At 53.2% G+C, this 24,436-nt stretch overlaps 2 protein-coding genes across 20 annotated transcripts in view; one reads left to right on the plus strand and one right to left on the minus strand.

Annotated features, from left to right (window-relative positions):
* The window catches only part of TUB (TUB bipartite transcription factor), a 113,401-nt gene that overhangs the window by 54,577 nt on the left and 34,388 nt on the right, over positions 1-24,436 (plus strand). For 3 of the 6 annotated variants that reach the window (XM_521835.8, XM_016920296.4, XM_009459891.5), the window contains 7 exons: positions 15,685-15,736; positions 16,144-16,306; positions 20,116-20,259; positions 21,569-21,736; positions 22,756-22,877; positions 23,331-23,528; positions 23,817-23,929. In XM_521835.8, the coding sequence (XP_521835.6) occupies positions 15,685-15,736; positions 16,144-16,306; positions 20,116-20,259; positions 21,569-21,736; positions 22,756-22,877; positions 23,331-23,528; positions 23,817-23,929 (960 nt within the window). Of the gene's footprint in view, positions 1-7,516; positions 7,652-9,024; positions 9,161-15,684; positions 15,737-16,143; positions 16,307-20,115; positions 20,260-21,568; positions 21,737-22,755; positions 22,878-23,330; positions 23,529-23,816; positions 23,930-24,436 lie in introns of those variants that run through there. The other 3 variants (XM_009459893.5, XM_009459892.5, XM_009459894.5) reach the window with 3 other exon arrangements.
* The window catches only part of RIC3 (RIC3 acetylcholine receptor chaperone), a 77,129-nt gene continuing 71,735 nt past the window's right edge, over positions 19,043-24,436 (minus strand). For 7 of the 14 annotated variants that reach the window (XR_008537974.2, XR_010147461.1, XR_008537971.2 and 4 more), the window contains one exon: positions 19,043-20,229. The gene's annotated coding sequence lies outside the window, so the exon portion shown is untranslated. Of the gene's footprint in view, positions 20,230-23,624; positions 23,826-24,436 lie in introns of all 14 variants that reach the window. The other 7 variants (XR_008537973.2, XR_008537970.2, XR_682973.5 and 4 more) reach the window with 2 other exon arrangements.

Below are 24,436 nucleotides of genomic sequence, written 5' to 3' on the forward strand. Positions count from 1 at the left end.
AGGTAAAGAGCAGGTATTACGGTTCAGCATCATCCTTCCTGCACTTCCTCTGCTCCCTTCCAAGATAAATAACCAGGCTAAGAATTGCAGGTGTTTCTTGCAGCCACTTGGCTATTGTCTTAGTGACACACCATATTACACTAGGCAACTGAGGATATGTCAACTCGTAAGGCGTTACTATATATATGTGTTTTTTTTTTTTTTTTTTTTTTACCAAATCTATTTTGTACCAATAGTGTGTGTTTATTGTCTGTCTTCTCTTAACATTGGGGGTGGGGATGTTGTCTGCACTGTTCAGGGATCACTAGGAGGTCTTAGGGGCCAAAGCTGGAGCTAAGAGGAGGTTCAAACACCTGGAAGAAGGGGCCGCCTGGAATGGAGGATGTGGCCCCTAGGGTGGCAAAGCTGAGACACTGGACTGTGTCTCTCACTCTAGGCATCTTTGTATGAAACCACATATGTGTCAGCTGGTGGGGCTTTTCTATAGAGCATTATACTCACCTAAAATATTGTATTCCATCTCATAAATCCATTACTTTGTCATTAAAAATTCTCTATAAGGCTGGGCGCGATGGCTCACACCTGTAATCCTAGTGCTGTGGGAGGCTGAGGCAGGAGGGTTGTTTGACTGAGGAGTCCAAGACCAGCCTGGGAGACATAGCAATACTCAATCTCTACAAAAGATTTTTTAAAATTAGCCAGGTGTGGTGGTTCACACCTGTAGTCCCAGCTACTGTGGAGGCTGAGGCAGGAGGATAACTTGAGCCCAGGAGTTCAAGGCTGCAGTGAGCTACAATAGCGCCACTTATACTACTCCAGCCTGGGTGATAGAGTGAGACCTCGTGTCTTTTTTTTTTTTTTTTGAGACAGAGTCTCGCTCTGTCACTGAGACTGGAGTGCAGTGGCACAATCTTGGCTCACTACAACCTCCGCCTCCCGGGTTCAAGTGATTCTCCTGCCTCAGCCTCCCAAGTAGCTGGGATTACAGGTGCCCACCACCACGCCCAGTTAATTTTTGTAATTTTAGTAGAGACGGGTTTGCCATGTTGCCCAGGCTGCTCTTGAACTCCTGGCCTCATGTGATCCACCCACCTCAGCCTCCCAAAGTGCTGGGATTACAGGCGGGAGCCACTGTGCCAGGCCAACCCTGTCTCATAAAAACAAAAATTCCCCATAAAGGATGCTTAGTGATCCATCCTATGAACACTGAATTATTTACTTAACGGAGTCCTAATTAATAGACATTTTGTTTATCTTCCCCCAGCCAATTTCCCCTATTAGCAATAAAGTTTCCATCAGTATCTTTGTACATAAACTTTTGACTTCGTTTTCAATTTCCTTTGACTAGTTTTCTAGAACAGGAATTAATGAGTCAAAGGGCTAAGGCGCCCATCATCTGGTTTTCTCTGGAGGAAGGTAGTTCTCTGGGCTCTACAATGCTCATCTGCCTGAATCTGAATTTGAACTCTATCACTTCTTATCAGTGTGACTTTCAGCAGATTATATATAACCTTTTAGTTGCTTCATTTGTAAAATGGGGATTATAATAGTACCTACCTTGAAGTGTTGCTCTGAGGATTAAATGGGAGAAGTGATGTGTAATTGTTAAGTTGAATAGGCATAGGCATGACTCATGAGATGTAATCATAAAGCAAACTTTATTTTTGTCTCCCACAGTCTCTTTAAATTTATTCTATAGGGCTGTTTTCTCTTCTAAAATTATATTAAATTTAGGGTAAGTCCCATGACTTTTCTGACCATTTTCAGGTAACTAGAGGTTGTCTTGTCAGTAATTAATGCATCCTGTCTGCTATAATAAAAAAAAAATCTTGAAACGTCAGAGTTACACCATCTCTTTCCCAGCACAGTCTGCTGTAGGCCAGCTGCCTGTGGGGACCTTGCACATGACAGTCCTGACCCTTTCCAGGGTCCAAGGTGGAGGGGCAGGGAGGTAGGAGAGGAGATGGTTGGGAAAGGTCTTCAATGACTGTACTCTGATGAGTTGCTGTCCCGTTGTTCTCTGGGCCCTTTCTCTCACTGGGCTGTTTTTGTGGGTTGGTGGAGACCACCCCATCGCTGGAGTCTCACCCTGCACCTCCCTTGATGAGGCTGATACTTTCTCCCCGTAGCCGATCCTATGGTTTCTTTCTCAGGCTCTGGGAAACCTGGTCTCCCTCAGTGTCACCTCCTCCCTTGGAGGAGCCCTCTTGTCCTGGATCTAAGACAGTCACATCTGGCTCTCTTGCTGGGTCCTACCTCTGTCCACAAGAGACACTCATGTGTGCTTTGCCCTGCAAACCAGGGCTTCAGGCTGATCCTGAAGCAGCAGCACTCTTGCTGCTCTTTGGATTTCTCCACTGTGGCACCGAGACCATTGTGGCCACATATCAGCAGACTTAGGGGTCTCCTCAAGGCCCCACTGTCTGGCTTTGAGGTGAAGGTGATAGCACCCTGTACCCCTCCCATTTATTTGGGATCATTGGACCCCAAAGGCTGTCTCTGAAATTCATTCTAAACCTCCAACAACCTTTTTTCAACCTCTCTCCCATTTTGTATGCATTAGAGATGGGTGTCAGCTAATGGCATGGACCCAGGTTTTCGCCACCTCTTTTCCAAGAGGTGTATCCCACTTCACTTTGGAATGTGGTATCTGTTCATTTGGAGCCCCAAGTGGATCCTAGACTGGAAGCATCCCATCTCATCCTCCCATTGCCATATTTGTCTTTATGAAACACACAGAGGAGCACCTGGCATAGAGCATGCACTCAACAAATGATAGCTGTGTATGATCCAGGCTCACGGGCTCTCTAGTTACATTCACCTCATAACCATTCGATCTGGTTTTATTCCTATTACTTTGTTTTATGCCCTATGCATTTTATGTTTCCTGTAGATTATGCTTTTGTGTGTTTGTGTGTGTGGAAATGATTTGCTATTATTTTCAGCAGTGATTTGGAAAATAGACATTGCTTTTAATTTTACTAGTGGTTGACCTACATTTTTTTTCAGACATTGTAAGCCTATTTATCTCAATCATCAACAGTGGTGCAATGCTCTTTGTATATTCTGCAGTTATTTAAATGGGAATTACAGAGGGCTTTATCTGGCCACCCATAGTTATGCTACCATCTTGCCATGATGTCTACCCACAGCTTCAAAATGGCACTTGACTCTGTTTTAGGGCTGGCTCATCTTTGTCCTGGACTTTACTCATAGCTGTCTAGCAGTTTGCCATACCACTAGCCTTTCTCCCGCAATCCTCCATTCTGCTCCCAAATATTTCTTTCTAAAGGTTACATCTGGGCAGATTATTCTTGGCTTAAAACCTTCTAGTGGTCCCCCATTGGGAACCACATCCTTAGAACAGAGTCTATAGGATATTTCCAAATTATAGGATAATTGCAAACGCCCTAGCTTGATGTTCAGGATGACATATGACCTGGCCCTGCCTTAACTTTCTAGGCCCATTTCCTGCCACACTGAACCATTCACCTATTGGTTGAATGCTGCCATACTGGTTTGCACCTTGGTTTTCAAGTGCATTGGGCATGTACTCTCATGTCTGCATAACTTTGCTCTTGTCATCCTCTGTCTGTATGGCCCTTTGGTAAAAGACCCTAGCACAGTGCCCGGTCAATTGTAGAATCTCAGTAACTGTTACGTTTCCCTCTTCCTTTGTTATCAGCTTATCAATATCCTATTCATCTTTCAGGGCCCAACACAACCATCATCCTTTTCTACTCTTGGGAAGGCTTGTCCTAACCTTATCTCCCCACTTCTAGGGACTTCCATTGACTGCCTCTTTTCTGTGTCCCCTTGCCCCCAGCACATTGTACACCTGTGTTGTAACACTAACACCTTAATGTAGGGTACAGTCATTATTTCTTCCTATCTCCCTTGCCAGACCGAAAGCTCCCTGAGAGCAGCCATGCACCTGACCCCCACTAAGTCCACTGCAGCCCTGCATCAGCCTTTGAGGGGCTAGTTGATGTTTGATTGATTTGAATTGCCTTCCTCAGACTGCAAGGTCACAATGCCAAGCCAACAGACAGGGCCCAATTTGAATGGATATCATTTATCATTCATATCCCTTTGCTTCCAAAATTGACTAGAGATGGCCCACGCTCAATAAAAATGTCACCTTAAGTATAGCACATATAAGACTCCATATAGGTGGCTAAGTCCCAAAATGCTAACCTTCTTCCCTGGGTGAACTGATTCTGCTTGGGAGGGGGGGTGGCCCTGGGGTCCTCAAGCTCAGGTGGCAGATGTGAGGGTCTCTGTTGGGCTGCTTCACTCCCCATGCATTCCTTCACTCCCCCTCACAAACATTTCATCACCACGTTTGAAAATGCCTAAAATGCAAACAGGATGATTTAAATTCATAGCAAATATCTTACCCTTGCAGGATTTGGGCAGGTGGTGAGGGAGGCATGTTGGGATTGCTGTGTGGTGGTGTTTCAGTCCAGATAACCTTGTTCCTGGGGCTAAATTTGAAAAGCTTATGCCCTTCTTCGAGGGTCACGGTTACAGTGCAGTTGTAAAAATATAACTTTAATCATGGCCTAGTATAATATACATCATATGACTTTCTGGAGTAGCTTTTTGATGGAAGCCAAGGACGTACACTTAAAATGTCAACCACGGAAGTCATTTGAGTGGAAAAAGCCATCATGCATTCTGAGTAGAATGTTAACACTCATGCACTCCATGGAACTCGAAGAAGCACACACATCATTCTCTTGCACGCATACCATCCAACAAATGTTCTTGTGCAGTCCTGTTCAGACTGCAGGGCCATCTCTCACACACATATACACATTTCTGCGTACACTGAAACAGTCCTGCTGCCCCCAACTTCCCATGCACACACACACTCAAGGCATACACTGGCACACAGTCCCTTGTGTGCCAGTGTATGGGACTCACACAACCCATGTGCATACACACATGTACACACATACACACTCATATTCATGCATACACTGGCACTCAGTCCCACTGGCTCCCCCACATGTACACACACTCACACTCATGCATACACTGGCGCTCAGTCCCATGGTTCCCCCACATCCCACGTACATACGTAACTTCTGCAGAAAGAGACTTGGAAAGCCATCTTACTTCTGCACCTCACTCTGCCTCCAGATTTTGCTCCCTTAGGACAGAGCCTAAACTGTCTATTTAATAGATTCAATTACTCCAGGCTCCTGAGACCTTCCAACTAAATTCTGATTGCTTTAAGGTGTCAGGTAATTTGGGAATAAAGGGAGGAAAACAGCTTCAAATTCTTGAAGGGAAAGTCTTTTAGACTCTAGCTGTCTCTGACATGGTAGCTACTAATTGCAACTCAGGAAGGGGTGGCCTGGAGGGCGCGGCCTCCAGGGGTCAAAGCTTCTGATCTCTAGGCAAGGTTCTGCCCTGAAGGACAGAGGCCTCTGGGGCAATGCTTTGCTGCTCTGCTGCGGTCTCCAGGGTAGGGACCAATCTCTGCTGCCCTTCCTGGAAGGCCAGCAGAGTCCAGGCCAAGCATCCCAGCAGGCAACAAAACAGCCCTGCTTTCTGCCTTCTGCACCCCACTCCCAGGTGTTTTATTTTGTCTGCTCTCTGTCCCCAGTGACAGTGATAGCTCTTGGAGGTTGATAAATAATCAGAGGTCATAGTGTTCAGAGAGCATCAATGTTGTGCCCGACAGAGATGGATCTGACCTGTCCTGAGCTCCAGAAGCCTGGAGAGAGAGGCCGTGTGTGTGTGCATGCGTGTGTGTAGGTGTGTGTGTGCGCGTGTGTGTAGGTGTGCGTGTGTGTGTGCATGTGTGTAGGGGTGTGTGTGTGTGCACTACATGAACTGTGATTGGCCAAAAGGAGGCTGAGGGTAAGTGCTGTAGACCCAGACCTTTTGGGTGTGAATGCTAGCTTCATCATTGACCAGCTGTGTGACTTTGGGCAAGATCCTTGCCTTCTCTGTGACTCAGTTCCTCTGCTGTGAAATGGGTATGCTAATGGTGCCTACCTTCTAGGGTGGCTATGAGGATTGAACGAATTATAACATGTACGTAGCACCTAACACAGCTCCTGACGCCCAGCAAATAATCCAAATATTGTGGTTATTGTGTTTTATAATTAATGGGCAAGAGAAGGCAAGGCTGAAGGGCTGGGAGAGCCCTGGGGTGGGGGTCTGGCTGTGGCCCCAGGGCAGCAGGATGAGCCCCCTCCCTCAGCCCACTTGGCTGTTCTCACACTCTCTGCGGGGCAGTCCTGACCGCCTATTTGTCATCAGAAGATCGCCGCACAACACTCTTCTGGCGCGGCTGGCGCGGCAGAATCCAGGATGCACACGAGGACGCCCACGGGGCGTGTGGGGACCGTGCCCCTCCGCAGACCTCTCCCTGATCACCTGCTCCACACGCAGGCCTTGGTGACCCCTCAGGCTGCTGCTGCTTGCTTCCGCCCGCCCTGCTTGGGTCCCGTACCTTCTCAGTGTGCCATGCCTTGCATTCAAGCTGGTCCTAGTCACAGCCAGGACCTCCTCAGCGCGCAGAGACTTTCAGATGATCTTTGTAGAGGTTTTTGCCTCCGGTTAACTGCGCCCCTTAGGAAGGGCTTTGGAGGACACAGATCACAGAACAGTTTCAGCTCCACCACTTCCTAGCTTTACGGCCTTGGGCATCTCAGCATTCCTATTCTCTGGGTTATAGGGATATGATGTTTGTCTCTCAAGGCTACTGTGGAGATTACATATTAGAAATTTGCAAGGGCTGGGAATGCAATAGACAGTAAATGTTCCCCTTCCCTTGACGCTATAGCGTAGATGGGAGGGAGCCACTGCTGAGGAAACACCTCCTTAACCCAAAGACAGAGGGTTCCCCAGGCGGGGGTGTGGGAACTCGGAGGTGGGGGTGAGGGAAGGCCAACCTCCACGCTTCGGCCCGGAGGTTCCCCCGCCTCTTCCGGCACGACTGGATTCCTTCTCCATCCGCGCCTCCAGCCCGGTCCCTGCCCCGCCAAATCCGCGCATCGGTTTCCCATCCCATAGCGCAGATAGGTAGGGCAGGTACATAGGGAGGTGTTCGAATGATCCCCGTTTCACAGAAGACGAAACTGAGGCTGGGAGGCCTGGGGACTGGCCCGGCTGCAGCGCCGCCGTTAGCCGAAGGTGGGAGCCGGCGCGGTCACGCGCATGGAGCGTGGATCGCGACGATTTCGGGGGAGGGGGCAAGGGCGCTCCGCAGGCCCTGAGCCGGCCGGGGGGTGGGGTCTCTGCGGGGCGGGGCGGGGCGGGGCGAGGGAGAAGGGGCCGGCGGCCGCTGCCACGCAGTACTCCAGCCTTGGCGCCAGAGGGGCGCGGGACGGTGCGGTCGGCCTCCCCGCCTCCACGCACGCGCACGACCCGCGCACTCCCGGAGCTTCGCCCATCTCGCCGCGCCGCGCAGGCAGCCGCTCGCAGAGCCAGCAGCCGGGGCCCTGGCGTGCAGCGCGGGCCTCGGCGGGGCCCAGCGCCCCGGCCCGGGAGGATGCGGCCCGGGGCGGCCCGGGAGCTGAGCAGGGCCCCCGCGCCGGCCCCTCCGGGCCCCGGCCTCCAGAGCCGCAGCCACCGCCCCGCCCCCGAGAGACATGACTTCCAAGCCGCATTCCGACTGGATTCCCTACAGGTACGCGGGCGCCGGGCCGGGGCGCCCACCACTCCCGACTCGGGACGTAAGCTGGCTGGGGATACGCGGCCGGGGCGCAGGGCACCGCTGCCCTCTCCACCTATCCCAGCACTGGGGCGCGGGTTGGAGTCGCTGGTCTTTCCTCCCTCAACTTTGAGGGCCCCTGCGGACTGCTCCCGCCTGCCCCGCTCCACCCGCTTATCTGCCAGGGTTGCTGGAAGGGGCCTGTGTGGGCCTTGTTGGGTCAGGCAGCACCATGTGGCCGCCTGGGGAAGGAGTCCACACTGCTCTGAGCCCCCTCCTAGGCCCAGAACCCCAGTCACACGCCTGTGCAGGGTGCGCGCACACGCTCATACATCTGCACGCATGCACCCACAGGACGTCCCTGCCTTGGGCCAAAGACGCTCCTGCTGGTCGGTTCACACTCTCAAAGCATGGATCCGTGAAGACAGTTATTCTGAACCAAGTGGTCATATGGACATGCACTCGTATATTCTACACACAAGAATTCTTGGGCTCACAAAGATACATGCCTGCATATCTATGCACGTCCACCTCCTGTATCTGGAGAATAACTGACACCTGCTTCTCACTCACAAGTGCTACTCATTCTCTTTCAGACACTGAATAATCATCTACTTGCTAGCAGGTCTATACCTAGACACACACAGGACATAGAACTGCCCTCACATGCAGAAAAGCACTCAAGAATCCAGGCACACTCAGGGAAGCCCACCACCCTCTGCTGCCAGGCACTGTGGTCTATCTCAAGGATGGCTGGGCTTTCCCATTTGCCTGGGAAGGGGGCGGGGAGGTGGTCTCTGGGGGCCCCTCACAGGTGCAGGTCTTTCCCTATCCACTCTACTTCATTCTATTACCAAGGAAGGGAGCTCATCGCCATGGCAGCGCCAGATTCTTGGCCACCCATTGGCTCCTTGGTTGCCATGGGCTACGGGGCTGTCTCTGTGTAAAAAGGGTGCTGGACTGCTGAGGCCCACTGTGTTATTGCCGACCCAGGTGCACGTGCTAGCGGACGGCAGGATGAGATCCTCAGGTCCCGCCTTGTAACACAGCTTGCTCTCTGTTAGAGCCTCATACCAGTCACTGACAGAAAATAGTTCTGACAGGGCTCTTCTCTGAGTCTGTCCAGACAGCGTCCCAAATGGAAACCAGCTGAAACCGCCCAAGGCTTGTTAAAAGCAGATCCTTCTGAAAACAGGCACGTGGCCTGGGAACTCAGGGTTTCTCTTGAGAATTGTTACCTCTAATCTCAGCTCCTGTGGGGGATTCAGGGGTTTCTAGGTTATTTTGTGTCTCTCCCCACAACCACCAGCAACACCCTCACACGTGCGCACATACAAGTCACCCACAGGCTCTGCTGCAGACACATGTAGTCACACTTCAGTCTCACATGGATTAGGGAGCTGTTTCCATCATGGAACCAGGGACTGGGGCTGAGCTGACTCAGAAGAGCTGCTGCGCCAGACAGACGTCCAGGCTGGGGCACAGGTAGTTTCTGGAGGATCCTGGCCTTTCTTGGCACATGTGGGCTGAGGACCTTCTAGAAGACAGTGCAGCCCCATAGAGTGTCATCAACCTTTTCTAGCCACGCGGCAGAGGTGCCTGGGCAGTGCTTGTGGGCTGAGTGGACTCCGGTGCTGTGGAAGTACTTGTGTGTGGGGGTCCAGATGGCAGGGTGGTGGCCATGGACTGAGGAGGGTGGGAGGGGCAGCACTTATGGAGATTATGTGGATATTATGACGTGTTTAGGATCTGGCAAACTGGGGGTTGGGCCAGGCCAAGACATGGTTCTAGAAAGCTTCTCTCAGGGAGCCAGGGACTAAAGCAACTTGTAGAGAGTGTGCAGGGGTCTTAGAGAAAATATGCCTCAAATGGAATGGCTTAAGCCTGTTCCTGGGAAAGGTGGCCCAGGAAGGTAGAATTGTCTCTAGGAAATGACCCTGTTCTAGCAAGTGCCTAGGGCCCTGGCATCCTGCAAGGAGTGATTTGGCACTTGCCTCAGCCCAGGTCCAACTACTATCTCCCCTCCACCCCCACCCCTCCAATTCCTTTCCTGGGCCGCAGACTCAGCCCTGAAGCATAGAATCCTGCCTCCCTGGAAGCCTGGCCCCGAGGAGCATCTCAACACCCTTATAGCCCTGCACTGCTTGCTTTCCCCATGCCTGTCACTCCACCTCCTCGTTCTGTTGTAGAGAGGGGGTGTGTAGCTGGAGGCAGCCTATGTCAACAGTTGCCAGGATCCCCCCTGCCCTGCTGGGGTCTTTATGGGCACGCACTGAGTGTGGCAAAGCACTGGAATTGGGGTGTAGACTTCCAAAATGGGAGACTTGGGCTGAGAGGAGGAGATTCAAATTGCCTCTTGCATTAACTGGGCTGCTGATTGCAGTCAAAGCCACATGCTGTCTGATCACAGAGAAAACTGGGGCAGAAGACAGACAAAGCATTTTACTTGCAGATGGGAGTGGGGGCAGGGGGTGGCATGCACGTGCTTTGACTGGTGTGAGGTTTCCCTAATGTCACAGCATGTCAGAGCTGGAATGTGGCATTTGGTTTGGGAGAGAGGGGTTGGCTGGCTTCTTGCTAGTTCTGCTGGTGAGGGTTTTACTCCCTCTCTAATGGTTACACCTTGCATTCCCTGGGCCCAGCTTATTTTCTTTAGAGAAATGATAGTTGGTGATAATCTTCTTATGGGTAATTTTGGCTCAGTGTATAATGATCATGGATTAATCTCACATTCTGAGTTCAAAGGGAGCCATTGAGTTTATAAAGTTTAACAATTGGAATTTTTTTGTCTTTTGTTTCTGTTAGTACTAATAATTTCTAGTTCTGCCAGTTTCTCTTTACCTGTGTTCTTGAGGAATATTAAATGCCCTTAGTACATTTACAGCCTTTTATAAGTTGTAAGTGGAGCAGTGAGAGTCAGGAAGGACTGCGGCCCACGGTGTATTGGAGGACTGTGCTGGGTGGGATTGGGGTGGCCCCGTCCTCAGTGCCCTTGTCTTCATGGTCCTGAGGCCATTGCCTGGTGTTTCTCTCACTTGGTCATGAACTAATTGAGATCAGGGAACTTATCTGGTTCCTGGTCATGTCCCCAGCACAGACAAGACGTCCACTTCTTTGAATCAAAGTGGCATCCCCGGATAGCCTCTAGGGCTTCCTTGGCTTTCCCAGCCCCACACCTGGGTTCTAAGCACACCTGAGGGATACAGCACTCTCACATCACCATGGGACCTCCTGGAGCACTGCTTGAAAAGCATTCTGTAGGTCACAGAGAATCTCAGACTGGAAGAGCCCTTACAGGTCATCTAGTTCTCCGTGTGGATGCTCCCTGTAGCATCCCTGCCACACGGCCTCCCAGCAGATGGCTGTGATTTCTTTTAAGTTCTTCCTTAGGTTGAACCTAAGCAAGTCTCTGGCTTCCCCCTCCTCCTGGCCCTTGTTAGGATCCTCCCACCACTTCCTAACTTTGTTTTCTAGGGAGTAACGGGACTCCTGACTCCCTCCGTTCTGCTGCTAGGTTCAGCCTCAGAGGTGCCCTGGGCACTTGGACCCACCACTTTACTTCTGGCAGCCTTATAACGACTCCCTGATTTTCTTGTTGTTCTTTAGAGATCACCAGCTGTGGCTCGTGGTCGCATTTGCGTGGCTGAGAATTAGAATCACCCATGGCACTTGCTTTTACAAAGAGAGAGAGGAGTGAGTTGATGCTGGGGGGTGTTCCCCAGCAGTTCTGAATGACCAAGTCAGGGCTTAGTCCCGCCAGCAGCTTGAATGCACCTGATAAATTTGGGAACTGCTGGCTGGAATGGGGACGGCACATCCTGGGAGGCTGGAACTCCTGTGAGCAGTGTGGTCCTCTGCCTTCCGGAGCTGCACTGGTTCCCACTGTGTCCCAGTAAGCTGCCAGGCAACAGAAGCCACAGATCTGGACTTGCCGGGGGTCCAGGGTTGCAGCCAGGGGCACAGGGTTGCAGCCAGATGCCCTGGTGGCCTTTCCTCTCCTGACAGCCCACATCTGTTATTTCCTGGGTCCAGCAGGGGTAGCTTCCACTGTGACTGAGGGGAAAGAATGAGGGCAGGAAGAGGAGAGGGTGAAGTCAACATGGAAAGTGTGTCCAGAGGGTTGGGTCTGTCCCTAGATTCCCTGACCCCTGGGCCTCTGGTTAGCACTGATGGAGTAGCTGGAGCATGTAAGGTAGAGTCTCTGAAGAGAGGGAGTTCGGAAACAGGCTAGAGGATGTTGGCTGTGTGTGCTTTTCCAGGGCACAGAATTGTCCTTGCCCCTTGTTGTCAATCGTGGTTGACTGCTCTGATATCTGTGGGGTGCCTTGGGGGAAGTGAGTGGATGTAGAGGGGCAGGCTCCCTGGGAGGTGAAGCTGCCACCTCGTTGGTGCTGGACTGAGCGGATGGATTGGTGGACACTGAAGCCTGGGTTTCTCTGACCCTCATGAGCCAGTGGCTTTCCTGAGCCTCCCTGTTCAGGCCCCCAGCAGGAGGTGCCCGTGATGTAGGAGACTCCAGGGTCAGCTGAAAGACCTATCCATCAGCACCCTGTCTCTTGTCTGAGTCTCCTGGCGGGGCTGCAGCTGGCAGCCTGGGCTTGGCAGTTATTCCATAATTGGAGCTGAAGTCATTAAAAAACCATTACTGTCTCCTTGTGTGGTTATCGTTTAGGTCAGCCTAGAACAGTGCCCATCAGAAACAGGCAGGCTGGGGAAGCGTCGGTGAGAAAGGAAGATGCCTTAGGAATGGTGCTGGGGTGGAGATGAGGAAGGGCCATCTGGGTGGGGGCGGAGAAGGGAACTGGGCCTATTGAGGAAACCAGGGGAGCTTTTGGTTCTGCTCTCCCTGGAGACAGCCATCGCGGTTGCCCTTGGTCTCCACAACAGCTGCTGTTGGCTGGGGATTCTTTGTTATTCACCAGGGAGAGTTGTTGCGTACTTGTCGTTAGCTAGGAACACCCACCTGGTACAAGCTTGTCACTGCTAGGTAATCGTGGTCCCATCTCGTCCTCTTGCAGCTCTTCTAGAACACTGCTTTACCAGGAATCGTGCCCACTCTCAGAGCCTCCCCATTTTAGTAGATTTAGTGTAGACCCTCCTAGCTGGGTCTTGCTCAGCCAGGCACAGGTGGCTTCTCCCCAGTGGCCGCCCCCCAGCTGTGCATGCTCCTTTCCTTCTGTGTGCTTGCACATGCCTGCTGGTGGGTGAGGTGGCAGGTGGCTCTCTAGGTACTTTGGGGATGTCTGAGGTTTCTGGAGCCTCTTTTCAGTAGCTTAGCCCTTGTGTTCATCCATATTTCTCTGAAGGCCAGTGGTTAAGTCCTTTCTACCTGTTATCTTACCTAGTATTCAGGGTCGCTGAAGCCTGTGGCTCTTTATCATTCTCCCCCATCAGGAAATGGAGGTGGAGGCAGAGGAGGAGAAAGGAATGTTTCCATGGAAAGCAGCCTCCTGCCTCTGGCATAACTGTGCATAGTCCATGGCAGTGGGATGGTGGCCTCTGGTAGGGAAATGTGCCCCCTGCATGGATGAGAGCATTAAAAGGCACTGGGCAGTGAGGCCACTATGGCTGGAAATACCTTTTGTCAGTTGAGCAGCTGCTGTGACCCAGCATTTCCGGAGGTGGCATTGCTGATGTGAGTCTTACCTCTCAGCTGGATGTCCCCTTTTCTAAATGACTCTAGATGTGAGCGTCAGCACCATGGAAGTCATCTTCTTTGTCTTGCTCAGCCAAGCCCAGGGCTGGGGATGGCCCAGGTGACTGCCCAGTCCCTGCCCTCTGCAAGTGTGAGTGGCTTGCGACAACCTAGAAAACTGTGGAATGGCCCCTCCTGCTGGCACAAAGGGAAGCCAGCACTGCCTTGTGGAGGTTGCACAGGGGCCAGGCCACTGGCTTATGACAGTGGGGTTTATAGCTGCCCTGTGCCCAGGCACAGAGCTTGGCAAGTGGAGGGAGCACAGTTGGATTCCAGACCCTGTTGCTCCTGTCAGCCAGGGGCCACTGTACAGGGCTTAGACTGCATTTTTCACGTGTGTCCTGAAAGTTGTGATGTGTATACACCGTGCGTGTGGCTGACCACGGGGGACACTGGTGTTCGGGTCTGACCCTTTCAAGTCCGTCTGTGGGCAAATGCTTTGACTTTGCTTATTCAGTCAGGCTGTTGGCTTGAGCTGTGGAGATGGGAGGGTTGTAGCCTCTCAGGCCTGGCAGGGCCCTCAGGCATTTTGCGCTCTGGTCCTGAACCCTTTCTTCAGAAGTCTTCACTGCAGTCCTCCAGCCTGGGTGTGTGCCTTCCACAATGGGATGCCCAGCCTCTCAGCCAGCTGGAATATTTAGGGACCTGGTTGCATCCTGTGGTCCTGGCAATGCCCTCAGGGAGCCCCAAATGCAGCTGTGCCCTCTTAGGCAGATGGGCTGTTTCAGGAAGACCAAGGCCTAGAAGTATGGCTCTTGAGCGGTGTTTTCTCCTGTGCTCTGGCAGCTGAGGGTTTGGTGAATGAGGCTGTTCTGCACACAGCCCCAGATCACAGTTGGGGCTCCTCTGACATGCAGAGCAGCTCGTGGGTACAAGGAAAGACCTTCCCAGATGTCAAGTAGGCAGGACACCTGCTACTTAAAAAACATGCATAGTCCTCATAGATCGTGGCCAAGGTGGTGGGCAGTCTGTGATATGGGGGCTTCCTTCTACCCTCTGACTGGCTCCCTTGGAGGTGCAAGTAGTTTAAGGCTCATGTAGGTGGTCAATGATTGTTCCAGCTAGAAAGGGCTAGCCATCAGGAGGAGGTGAAAGTGGCTTCACTTTGTCCTCAGGGTGATGTGACCTCATGTTTCCCCTTTGCACGCACACTGCGCTCACCTTCACACAAGCACACCCACTTCTTCACAGGTGTCTGCATGCATATGTGCACACACATGAGATATTCACACACTTCCTTATGGCCTCACACAAACCTAATGCACTCGAGCAAGCCTTGTGCAGGTACCCGGACACAGTCTGGTTCAGGGGCAGCTTCAGAATAACTGGGCCAGGGCCGCCTGGGGCTTCCCAGAGCTCAGATCCTCAGGCTGCAGCCTCACCTCATGCAGCTGTCCATACCTTGGCCTTTATAGCATTTGGGCCTAGGTCTCATGCATGTGTCTCTGGCTAGCAAAAAGCTAAGTGATTTGAGTTACCAGTTCCCTACTTGTGCCCTGCCTTCCTCAGAGGCATGGCCAGTGTGGGTGAGATGAGGCTCCCTGTCCCAAGACTGGTGGGGCTCAAGAATTTGATGTCCCCAGGGCTGCCTGTGCCATGTCTGCAGCCCGGGAAGGACCTGGTAGCTGGTTGCTGGGCTGTACATTGATGTGTTGTGTCCACCCTGCAGACACCTCTGTGTGGCCCAAACCCTGTAGGCTGAGGGACTGGTTGGTCTCTTAGCTTCATTCTCTCAAATGAGAAGGACCCTCTGCCCTCTTTAAGTGGGGAAGGGGAGTAGACAAAGTCAGGACTCTACTCTGCCCACCTGGAAAGCTAGGAGTTTGCTTTCAACGGATGGGGAAAGGGTCTGCCCCAGAGGACGCAGCCTCCTCTAGAATGGTGGAAAGGAAGGAAAAGGCTGGGGCTGGTGAGATCCCAGTAGGGAGCTGGAGGGAGCAGCCCCCTGGGTTTGTTTGAAGCCTGGCCTCGGGCCTGGCTTGTTGCTGGGATGCCTCTGGATCATTCTCTTGGATCTCAGTCAGGCCCGGCCCTGCTCAGGGATCTGAGGGGAGGGTCTCATCCGGTATTTACTGGGGAGTCCTTGGGGAAACGGGTCCTAGCAGGCTTCCAAAGTGGCAGCTGAAGCCCTTTTGGTTCAAGCTGGTTTCAAGATGGCAGGCTCCACCCTTCCTCCTCCTACCATGTGGGCTCACTGAGTCCCAGCAGCCATGATGGGATGGGTTTAACGGGCCCAGATACGCTGGGGGTGGGCTCTGGGCTATATCCTGGCACCTCACGGGCAAGCCCTGAAAACCCCTCTTTCGCTCTGCAGTGTCTTAGATGATGAGGGCAGAAACCTGAGGCAGCAGAAGCTTGATCGGCAGGTGAGTAGGCCTGGGGCCGGGTAGAAGGGAAGAGTCTGGGCTGGGATCTCTGAGGGCAGAGGGGCAGGGCTGTCCATCTTCCCTGGATGATCCCGTCTGATTGGGGGATGGGATTCCCATGTGGAAGAAGAGAGGTGCACTCTCTCCCAGCTCAGCACTAACCCTGCCGCGGCACATGGGCTCCTGCCTTCAGGCAGCTGGGTGACTGCAGTTGGAGGGCTGGCTGTGCTGTGATCCTGCCAAGGCAGCCACCTGGGCCCTGTTTTGCCTCCCTTTCCTGGACCCCAAGTGTTGGGGTGCCAAGGACATGGGGCCTTGGCCCAAGGTGGGCTGTGGACCCTCCGATAACTGGGAGCCCGCCCTTCCTGGTGGAGGCAGTGGGTCAGCCAACCTCTGTGCCTCCATAGCGGGCCCTGCTGGAGCAGAAGCAGAAGAAGAAGCGCCAGGAGCCCCTGATGGTGCAGGCCAATGCAGATGGGCGGCCCCGGAGCCGGCGGGCCCGGCAGTCAGAGGAACAAGCCCCCCTGGTGGAGTCCTACCTCAGCAGCAGTGGCAGCACCAGCTACCAAGGTATACCTTGCCTGCTGCTCCACATCCCGTCACTGCTTCGGGGAGCCCGTCACTTCCTGCCCACCTAGGCAGGTGTGGACTGGTCCTGACGGGGGATGCCCAGGCTGTGTATGGCTTCCAGCCCAGGCAGACAGCTGAGTAGGGAGGGCAGAGGGAAGGTGGACCTGTAGCCTTGGGCGCCTGTGTATGCTCCAGCTGACACCTCCTGAATCAGGCACTGAGGCCAGAAGCCTAAACCTTTTATGAGGCCAGGAGTTCAGAAGTCCAAGTTTTGATCTGGAGCATTTCACTGAGTGCAGGAGGTAGCTTCTAAGAGTAGATGACCTGCTCCCCACCCGTATTCTACATTCTGAGAGGAATCCGTCTCACCGTCCTGCCCCATATCAACCAGTGTCTCAGTACAAACACCTGTTTCCTTCCCTCTCCGCACCGTGTCTGCCTGGCTTCTGACTGGCAGATCCCTCTCTCTGGCTCACAACTCCTTAAGAGCTGTAGGGACCTGGAGCCTTCAGCTCCCATCCTTAAATGTTCCAGGTCTTGGCAGAGCCCAGTTGGGAGAAATTCTCTGCAGCTCATCCTGGAAAGAGCACATCTCCAGAGATGGCTTCAGCACATCTCTGTTCTCAGGACCCTCCTTCCTGCTTGGGTTAGGTTAAGAGTAGGCCAGGCCAGACTGAGGGGGTTGGGGGTCTCTGAGCTTGAAAGGAGGACTCAGACTCAGTCTCCACTGCCCCCTGCTGGTGCTAGTAATCCAGGCTGCTCCTTCATCAAATAGTAATTCTAAAAAGGTTGCAGGCATCTGGCTTTTGCGGTTAGGAAGAACCTTAGCAGTCCTGGTGCTCCCCTCCTTCTGTGGCTTCTTTATGACCTGGAGCCTCCAGATACATCGAACTACTGGTAGTTGCCTCACCTCAGGGCTGAGCTTCTTCATCTAACTGCTGGCCCATACCCTGCCTCGCAGTATTTTAGGTTCTTCTCTGGGTTCCACTGACCCATACCTCCCTGAGCCCTTTGTCTGCACATTGGAGGGCAGCAGGTGAGTCTCATTTGCCTGGTGCCCAGTTTGTGGCTGGGCACACCATACAGGCTCGGTCCCCTCTGTGTGCATGTGTACCCTCCGAGGAAGCCCACTCCGTTTCTTCTAACAAAGGCTGGCTGTACACCTGCCAGTGGCTAAGTACAGTGCTAGAGGCTTTACCTGCATTATCTTGTTTCATCCTCACAGGAACTCATTATCCCCACATCATCAGTAAGGATGTGGGCTCTGAGGGGCTCGGTGACCTGCTCATAGTACTCTGCTAGTGAGCAGCAGGGCTAGAATTTGAACCCAGACCTAACAGACGCCAAATGGTCTCTCCTCCATATCGTGTTGCCTCCCTGATGAAAAGCTCCTTCATGCTAATTCCCCTGTGTGTGTGTCAGTTCAGCACCCTGGCCATACCTGGTATGCCTGTACTCTACTTGAGAGGCCTTCAGAAAAGGGGACCAGGGACCTCAGCCCAGCTGTCTCACAGAGGCTGCCCCAGCTGCTCCTCACAGAGCTGGCCCCAGCCCCACCCTTTGCTGGCAGCCACCTCCTCCATTTCCTTTGTGAGTGCCATCCCAAGGGTGGTAGTGGTACCCTGCCAGGAAGGTGGCCAATGTTCTGGGTCATATGGCGTGTGGCCTGTGGCTGTGTGGCATCACAGCCCCAGCTCTGCCAAGCCTGGCACCTGGGCGAGTGAGGCTGCATACAGAATAGGGGCCTGCACCCAGGATTGTGGGCCCTGCCAATTTGTGCCAGAGGCCAACATCGTGAGAGGTCATTGACGTGCAGTCATTTTGGAAGGTATTTCTTGGCAGCTGTGTTCCAGATGATGTCAGGACATCAGAAAGACTGTGGTACAACTAGCGCCTCTGGCGTAAGTGCAGGACTGAAGTCAAAAGACAGTTTCTGTGCTAGGTGGCTCACACCTGTAATCCCAACACTTTGGGAGGCCAAGGCAGGAGGATTGCTTGAGGGCGGAAGTTCAGGACTAGCCTGGGTAACATAGTGAGACCCCATCTTTAAAAAAAATTAGCAGGGTGTGGTGACACCTGCCTGTAGTCCCAGCTACACAGGAGGATCACTTGAGCCCAGGAGTTCAAGACTGCAGTGAGCTATGATCGTGCCACTGCAATCCAGCAAGAAAAAAAAAAGAAAAAGATAGTTTCTGGTCATGCCACTACCAGTTAGTTACCTGCTCGCTTGTGACTGGGGCAAGCCATTTACCCTCTCTGGATCTGTTTCCTCCATTATAAAATGGGGAAACTTCTCTGTCTTAGGGCTTTGGAACTCGAAGGAGCCATGGTGTGTTCCAAGGTCCAAAATCAAGGAATTGCTATTCCCTGACATTCCAGAGTGGGCTGGGCCTCCACGACCTTTTTCACAGAGGACATTTGAACATGTGACATTTGATTTCTGGGAGGTGCCTACTGCTTCTCTAGGGGCCCAGTCTTTGTCCAGGTTCAAATGGTGGACAAAGCTCTGGGGAGGCTGCTGCACACACGTGTGGCCTACCCAGGAACTGGTGTTTCCAGGCCACTCCCACCCCGCCTACAGCATTAGTTGCCTCCCTGTCTGCCCTCTACTGGCTACAGGCGTTAAATTCAGGGGATCATTCCAAGAGGAAAAGGAGGGAGTCTGATATACATCAGACCTCACAGTTTATCCTGGTTTTTGACCTGCTGGCTATACTCATTCATGTTACACATTCATTCAGTTCTTAAATATTTATTGAGGTTTGTGTCAGGCTCTGGATTAGAGGCTGTAGGTCCCAAGTGAGCACAAATGGGTGTGGTCCCTGCTTTCACGGACCTTACAGTCTAGGTGGAGAGACAATGTTAAACAGATGGTCACGGGGGTGCTTTGTGGAAGGAAGCCAAATTCTGTGAGTAGATGACAACACCTGCTCTGACGAGGGAGGCAGGCACAGTGTCCCTCGGGAGGTGACATCCAAGCTGAAATCTGCAGGATGAGTGAGTTGATCACTGAGGGGGGCGAGGGGGAGGGCAGTGCAGGCAGCAGGAGCAAGGGCCCTGTGGCAAGAGGGAGTGCGGTGCATGTGAGTCAACAGACCAGCCTGGTGTGGCTGCAACTCTTGGTGTCCCAGAGGTGGGGAGTATGTGTTTAGACCTAGGGGAAGGGAGAGAATGTTGGTCTTCAGCTTAAGAGCAATCAGAAACCATTCAAGGATTTTGAGCGGATTGGGGTTCTGCAGTATGGAGAATTTGGAGGCCACCAGCTGGGACCCTTCTGAGACCTCACTGTTGGTGCCTGTAGCTTCTTGTGTCCCAGAGTTGTTGTTCTGAGCACTCCTACACCCCAGCCTCCCATGGGCTCATCCCCGCAGAGCCCCCTCGTAGGCTCCCTGGAGTGCTTGCCCTGGTTGTGGTCTCTTCCAGAAGATGCAGCCTTTGTTCTTTCTTCCCCGTCTTCAATGGCCATATCCTCTCAGACATTCTCCCTGCCCCTGTTCAGGCTCAGTATGGTTTGGTGGCCCAGAACTTTGAGTGCGCACTTTGTTGGCTGATCACAGGTTTCGGTCTGGCTGTTGACTTGATTACACTGGGCTGGGGGTGCCGCCTCCTTCCAGCTGGGCCTGCCCTGGAATCTCTGCCTAGTAGAGATGAGTGGGCCTGATCCTGTGGGCTGTAGCAGTGGTACAGGGGCCCTGGTGGGACTCGGGGTGCCGTCAAAAATGCTGTGCTGGGGACTGTGTTCAGGCGGGAGCTCTGGTCTCACCCACTGCCTGTTTCTCTCTCTCCATCTGGGGATGTTTCCTGAGCAGTTCAAGAGGCCGACTCACTCGCCAGTGTGCAGCTGGGAGCCACGCGCCCAACAGCACCAGCTTCGGCCAAGAGAACCAAGGCGGCAGCTACAGCAGGGGGCCAGGGTGGCGCCGCTAGGAAGGAGAAGAAGGGAAAGCACAAAGGTCAGCTCACATTCTCTACAGCCCTCCCCAGCAGGCCTGGCCTCCACTGTAGGGCTGGGGAAGGTTTGTTCTCCTGACTTGGAGGGGAGGGATAGGATGAACAGCCTCAGGGAAGACACAGACTGCCACTCTGGGCACCCCCTCAGGTGGCTCACAGGCCTCATCTAGCTTGGGAGGTGCCTGGGCTGCCTCTGGGTGTGGGCATGCCTACCACACTGCCAGGAAGTGAAGTCCTGCTCAGCTATGGCCCAGAACCACCGTCCCCCACCTCAGCTACCTTGGCCTGAGCACCCTTTATCATGACCCCTCAAGGAGGATCTCACCCAGCCTGGACTAGGACACTCACTGCACTGGGGGCTGACTGCTTCCCAGGCAGCTTGCCCCATCCTTGTGCAGCCCTCGCCGTCAGCTCTTCGTATAATGTGGACTTCCCTAGACTCCATATTCTAGTCCAGGTTCCACCCTCTGGACCACAGACCAGCCTGTTCCCTCTGCTCCTCTTTCTCCAGAAAAGACCCCTAAAGATTAAGGACAGTGATTGGTGGTACCTGTCCCAGGTCCTGTCTCTTGGCTACACACCCCGTTTCCTCAACTTCTGTTCATAGACAGTGGTTTCCAGGCCACTGCGTCATGGTTGGACAGTGATGTGTCACAGGCCATGGGCTTCTGGAGCTGGCCAAGCACTCTGGGCATAGCTCAGTAGGCGGGCAGGGTGGCTGCCACCTGTGTGGGTCAGGCCTTGCTTCTGTTGCTGAAGCTCTGTGGTAACGGGCAGGAAAGCTGACGTAGGATGGGAGATGCTCCATTTGGGAAGGCGAGTGTATGCCAATTGCAATCTTTTTCAAGGGGCCCATGTTTTTAATGATGTATGTGAGTTACTGCATGTGTGTATGTTGTGTATATTTGTGAAAGAAAACACCAGCATTGATCACTTGTAGCTGGCCGTGTCCATGAATGATTGCTGGCCTTGCCTATGGTCTGGATCAGTCCTTGTTCTCCATCTTGTTTTTTCCACTGTGCAGTTGGTTTTGTAGATGGCTGCCATCTGCTTTAAGGACGTGAGGTATTGTAAACCAACCCTTGGCAATTAATTTGGGGGAAGAGCAGAAGAAATGAAGCCCACATCCCTTACTAGCTTACCAGTTGTTAACAGGCTGGTGCAATCATTAGTTTTATAAAAATCAGTTTTGCAAATAAAGTTTTGCAGAGGGTTTCCCCACTCTCCCCTCATCCCCTTCATGGACATCTGAGAATCCAGGCCCTCCTCTCCTCCTCCTGGATGTAACTCAGGCGTGTCCGTGGCCTGCAGGCACCAGCGGGCCAGCAGCACTGGCAGAAGACAAGTCTGAGGCCCAAGGCCCAGTGCAGATTCTGACTGTGGGCCAGTCAGACCACGCCCAGGACGCAGGGGAGACGGCAGCTGGTGGGGGCGAACGGCCCAGCGGGCAGGATCTCCGTGCCACGATGCAGAGGAAGGGTGAGCCCCATGGGGGCCCAGTGATACCCCCAAAACTCAGTCCCAGGTTCTCAGATGCACCTTTCTCTGGGAGCATGGCCTTCCTGTGTCCAAACCCCTCCCTGGCAATGGTGGGTGAGGGTGGGGCACACTTCGGAGACAAAAGAGAAACTCTTAGGCAGGGCCCCTGCTAAGGCCCCAGGGAGGCCCTGATTTGGGGGCAGATTTCCTTTTCCTTTTGCTCCTTAGAAAAAGCTCCTTTTGCAAGAAGTTTCCCATATGTTTGCTGAGCTACTGGGAGCAGGGCCAGGATACCAAGAGACGGGGTAGATCCTCCGTGGAAACCTGCTGTTCAGTTTTCCCACCACAAGCCCTGCCCTAGGGAGCCCCTGGTGCAGGGTGGCAGAGGGAAGAAGCCTGGCAGTGCCACACATTGTGAGGAATCTAATCAAGGATGGCTTCCTGTACAAAGGACTTTGAGACAACTTGAGGATGGGGATGGCATTCCCAGGGAATGGCAGGCGGGAGGACAGCTGAGATAGAAGCTCAGGGCAAAGATGAGGAGTCAGTGGGTCCCCTCCACATTGGGCTGAGGAAGGAGCTGAGGCCTGTGCCCTGGCAGATTCCGTGGTCTATGCCAGCCAAGGCCTCTAATAGGCCTGAGGTCAGAAATGGAGATTCCCAGTTCAAGGTGAGCTCAGTGCAGGCCTTGATACACAAGAGACAGTGGTAGGGTGGCTGCTAGGTAGTGGGGTAATGTAGGGACTGAGCTGAAACTGGGTGGTGGGGATATATCCTGAGGATTGTGGCCAGCCCCAGCTCATGTGTGTACCTGAGAGAATATCCTTGTATATCTGGACATGTGTGGGAATATATGTGTGAGTGTGAGTCTATATGTGTAGATATGGCTAAGAGTGTGTGCATAAGTTTGTGGGGGTACAGGTGAGTCAGTGTCTGAACATGAGTATGTGACCATGTGTATTTCAGGGGCAGGGTAGACTTCTCCTCATTCATCCCTTCTTCTTCTCTCCTTGGCCCAGGCATCTCCAGCAGCATGAGCTTTGACGAGGATGAGGAGGATGAGGAGGAGAACAGCTCCAGCTCCTCCCAGCTAAATAGTAACACCCGCCCCAGCTCTGCTACTAGCAGGAAGTCCGTCAGGGTGAGTGAGTGAGTCTGCATCCACAGCAGTTTTTGGAGGACTGCTCATCCGTTAGAGGTGGAGTGCATATGAAGAGATGATGGGGAGCTGGCTTTCTTGGGGTTGGGGCTGGACTCGTATGCCTTTAGGAGCTTCTCTGCTGGCCTCTTATGTCCCTCTACCTTGCCTCCTAACCTCTTCAGCTAGGCCAGCAGGGTGATGTATGGGGGGAGATGCAGTTGGACAGGATGACCTCTGAGGACCTCCCGTATCTCCCATCTCCACCTCTAGGAACTGTTGAGGGCAGGGCTGGGAAGATAGCTTCTGACCCCAGGCCCAGGCTGGCCAGGCCCCAATCCCAGGATCCTTCCCTCTCTCCCACCGCCACATTAGGAGGCAGATTTGGATCCCAGACCACCAATTTGGGCTGCTTAGGGTCCGTGGGGCTCAGGCACCTATTCTGCATCCCCATAGGAGGCAGCCTCAGCCCCTAGCCCAACAGCTCCAGAGCAACCAGTGGACGTTGAGGTCCAGGATCTTGAGGAGTTTGCACTGAGGCCAGCCCCCCAGGGTATCACCATCAAATGCCGCATCACTCGGGACAAGAAAGGGATGGACCGGGGCATGTACCCCACCTACTTTCTGCACCTGGACCGTGAGGATGGGAAGAAGGTAAGGTTGGTCTGGGCATGTTATCATCTAGGCTTTACAGCCCTTTGAAGTCCTAGGGGCTGAAATGTGACTGGAAGTCTCATATCTACCACTGACCTCTCAGTTCCTCAAAGAAACTGCCTTCGTGTCTGGTCTGTGCACATCTTTGTGTTTTCCAGTGCATTTGTGTGTGTGCACATATGTGCGTTTGGGAGCTGACGCAAGGGAGAGAGTCTGTGTGAGTGGCTCTCATGACTGTGTGCAGACCAGAGGCTGAGTCTGGAATATGACCTCATTCCACTCCCCAAGGTGTTCCTCCTGGCGGGAAGGAAGAGAAAGAAGAGTAAAACTTCCAATTACCTCATCTCTGTGGACCCAACAGACTTGTCTCGAGGAGGGGACAGCTATATCGGGAAACTGCGGTACTAGCATTCCCCCAGGAAGCAGGCGGGAGTGGGAGGGAGGGGCAGGGGCAAGCTGTCTGTAGAGGGCCTGAATCTTCCTGAAGGAGATCTAGGCCAGGGATGGATACTCTCCCAGGATCCTCTCTGATAATCACATCCAACTGGAGGCCTATGTCTATGCCAGCCTAGAGCCAGACTTGGAGATGGGACTCACACACCCGACCCCAAGCTGTTCCCAGGAGGTGGGTGCAGGCCCACCAAGGGTGATGGATCCAACCCCAGGGTGTCACTGATAACGCAGGCCACCATGGAAGAGTTGCCTTGGCTCCATGGTCAATGCCAAGGGACAGGGCTGAGAGTGAGCTCTTGAGGGAAGAGACACACAGCAATCTTGGGGGTGGGGGGCAGTGGTGAAGGGGCAGGAAGGCTCTGAGCCTAGGATTCCAGGTGGGGGCAGTGGGGAGGTAGGGTTTGCTGAGGAACTGAGTACCAGATTTGGGAAGCATAAATAAAGATGAGAGGTCA

Source organism: Pan troglodytes, chromosome 9, assembly GCF_028858775.2.
Source record: "Pan troglodytes isolate AG18354 chromosome 9, NHGRI_mPanTro3-v2.0_pri, whole genome shotgun sequence".
Taxonomy (NCBI): Eukaryota; Metazoa; Chordata; class Mammalia; order Primates; family Hominidae; genus Pan; species Pan troglodytes.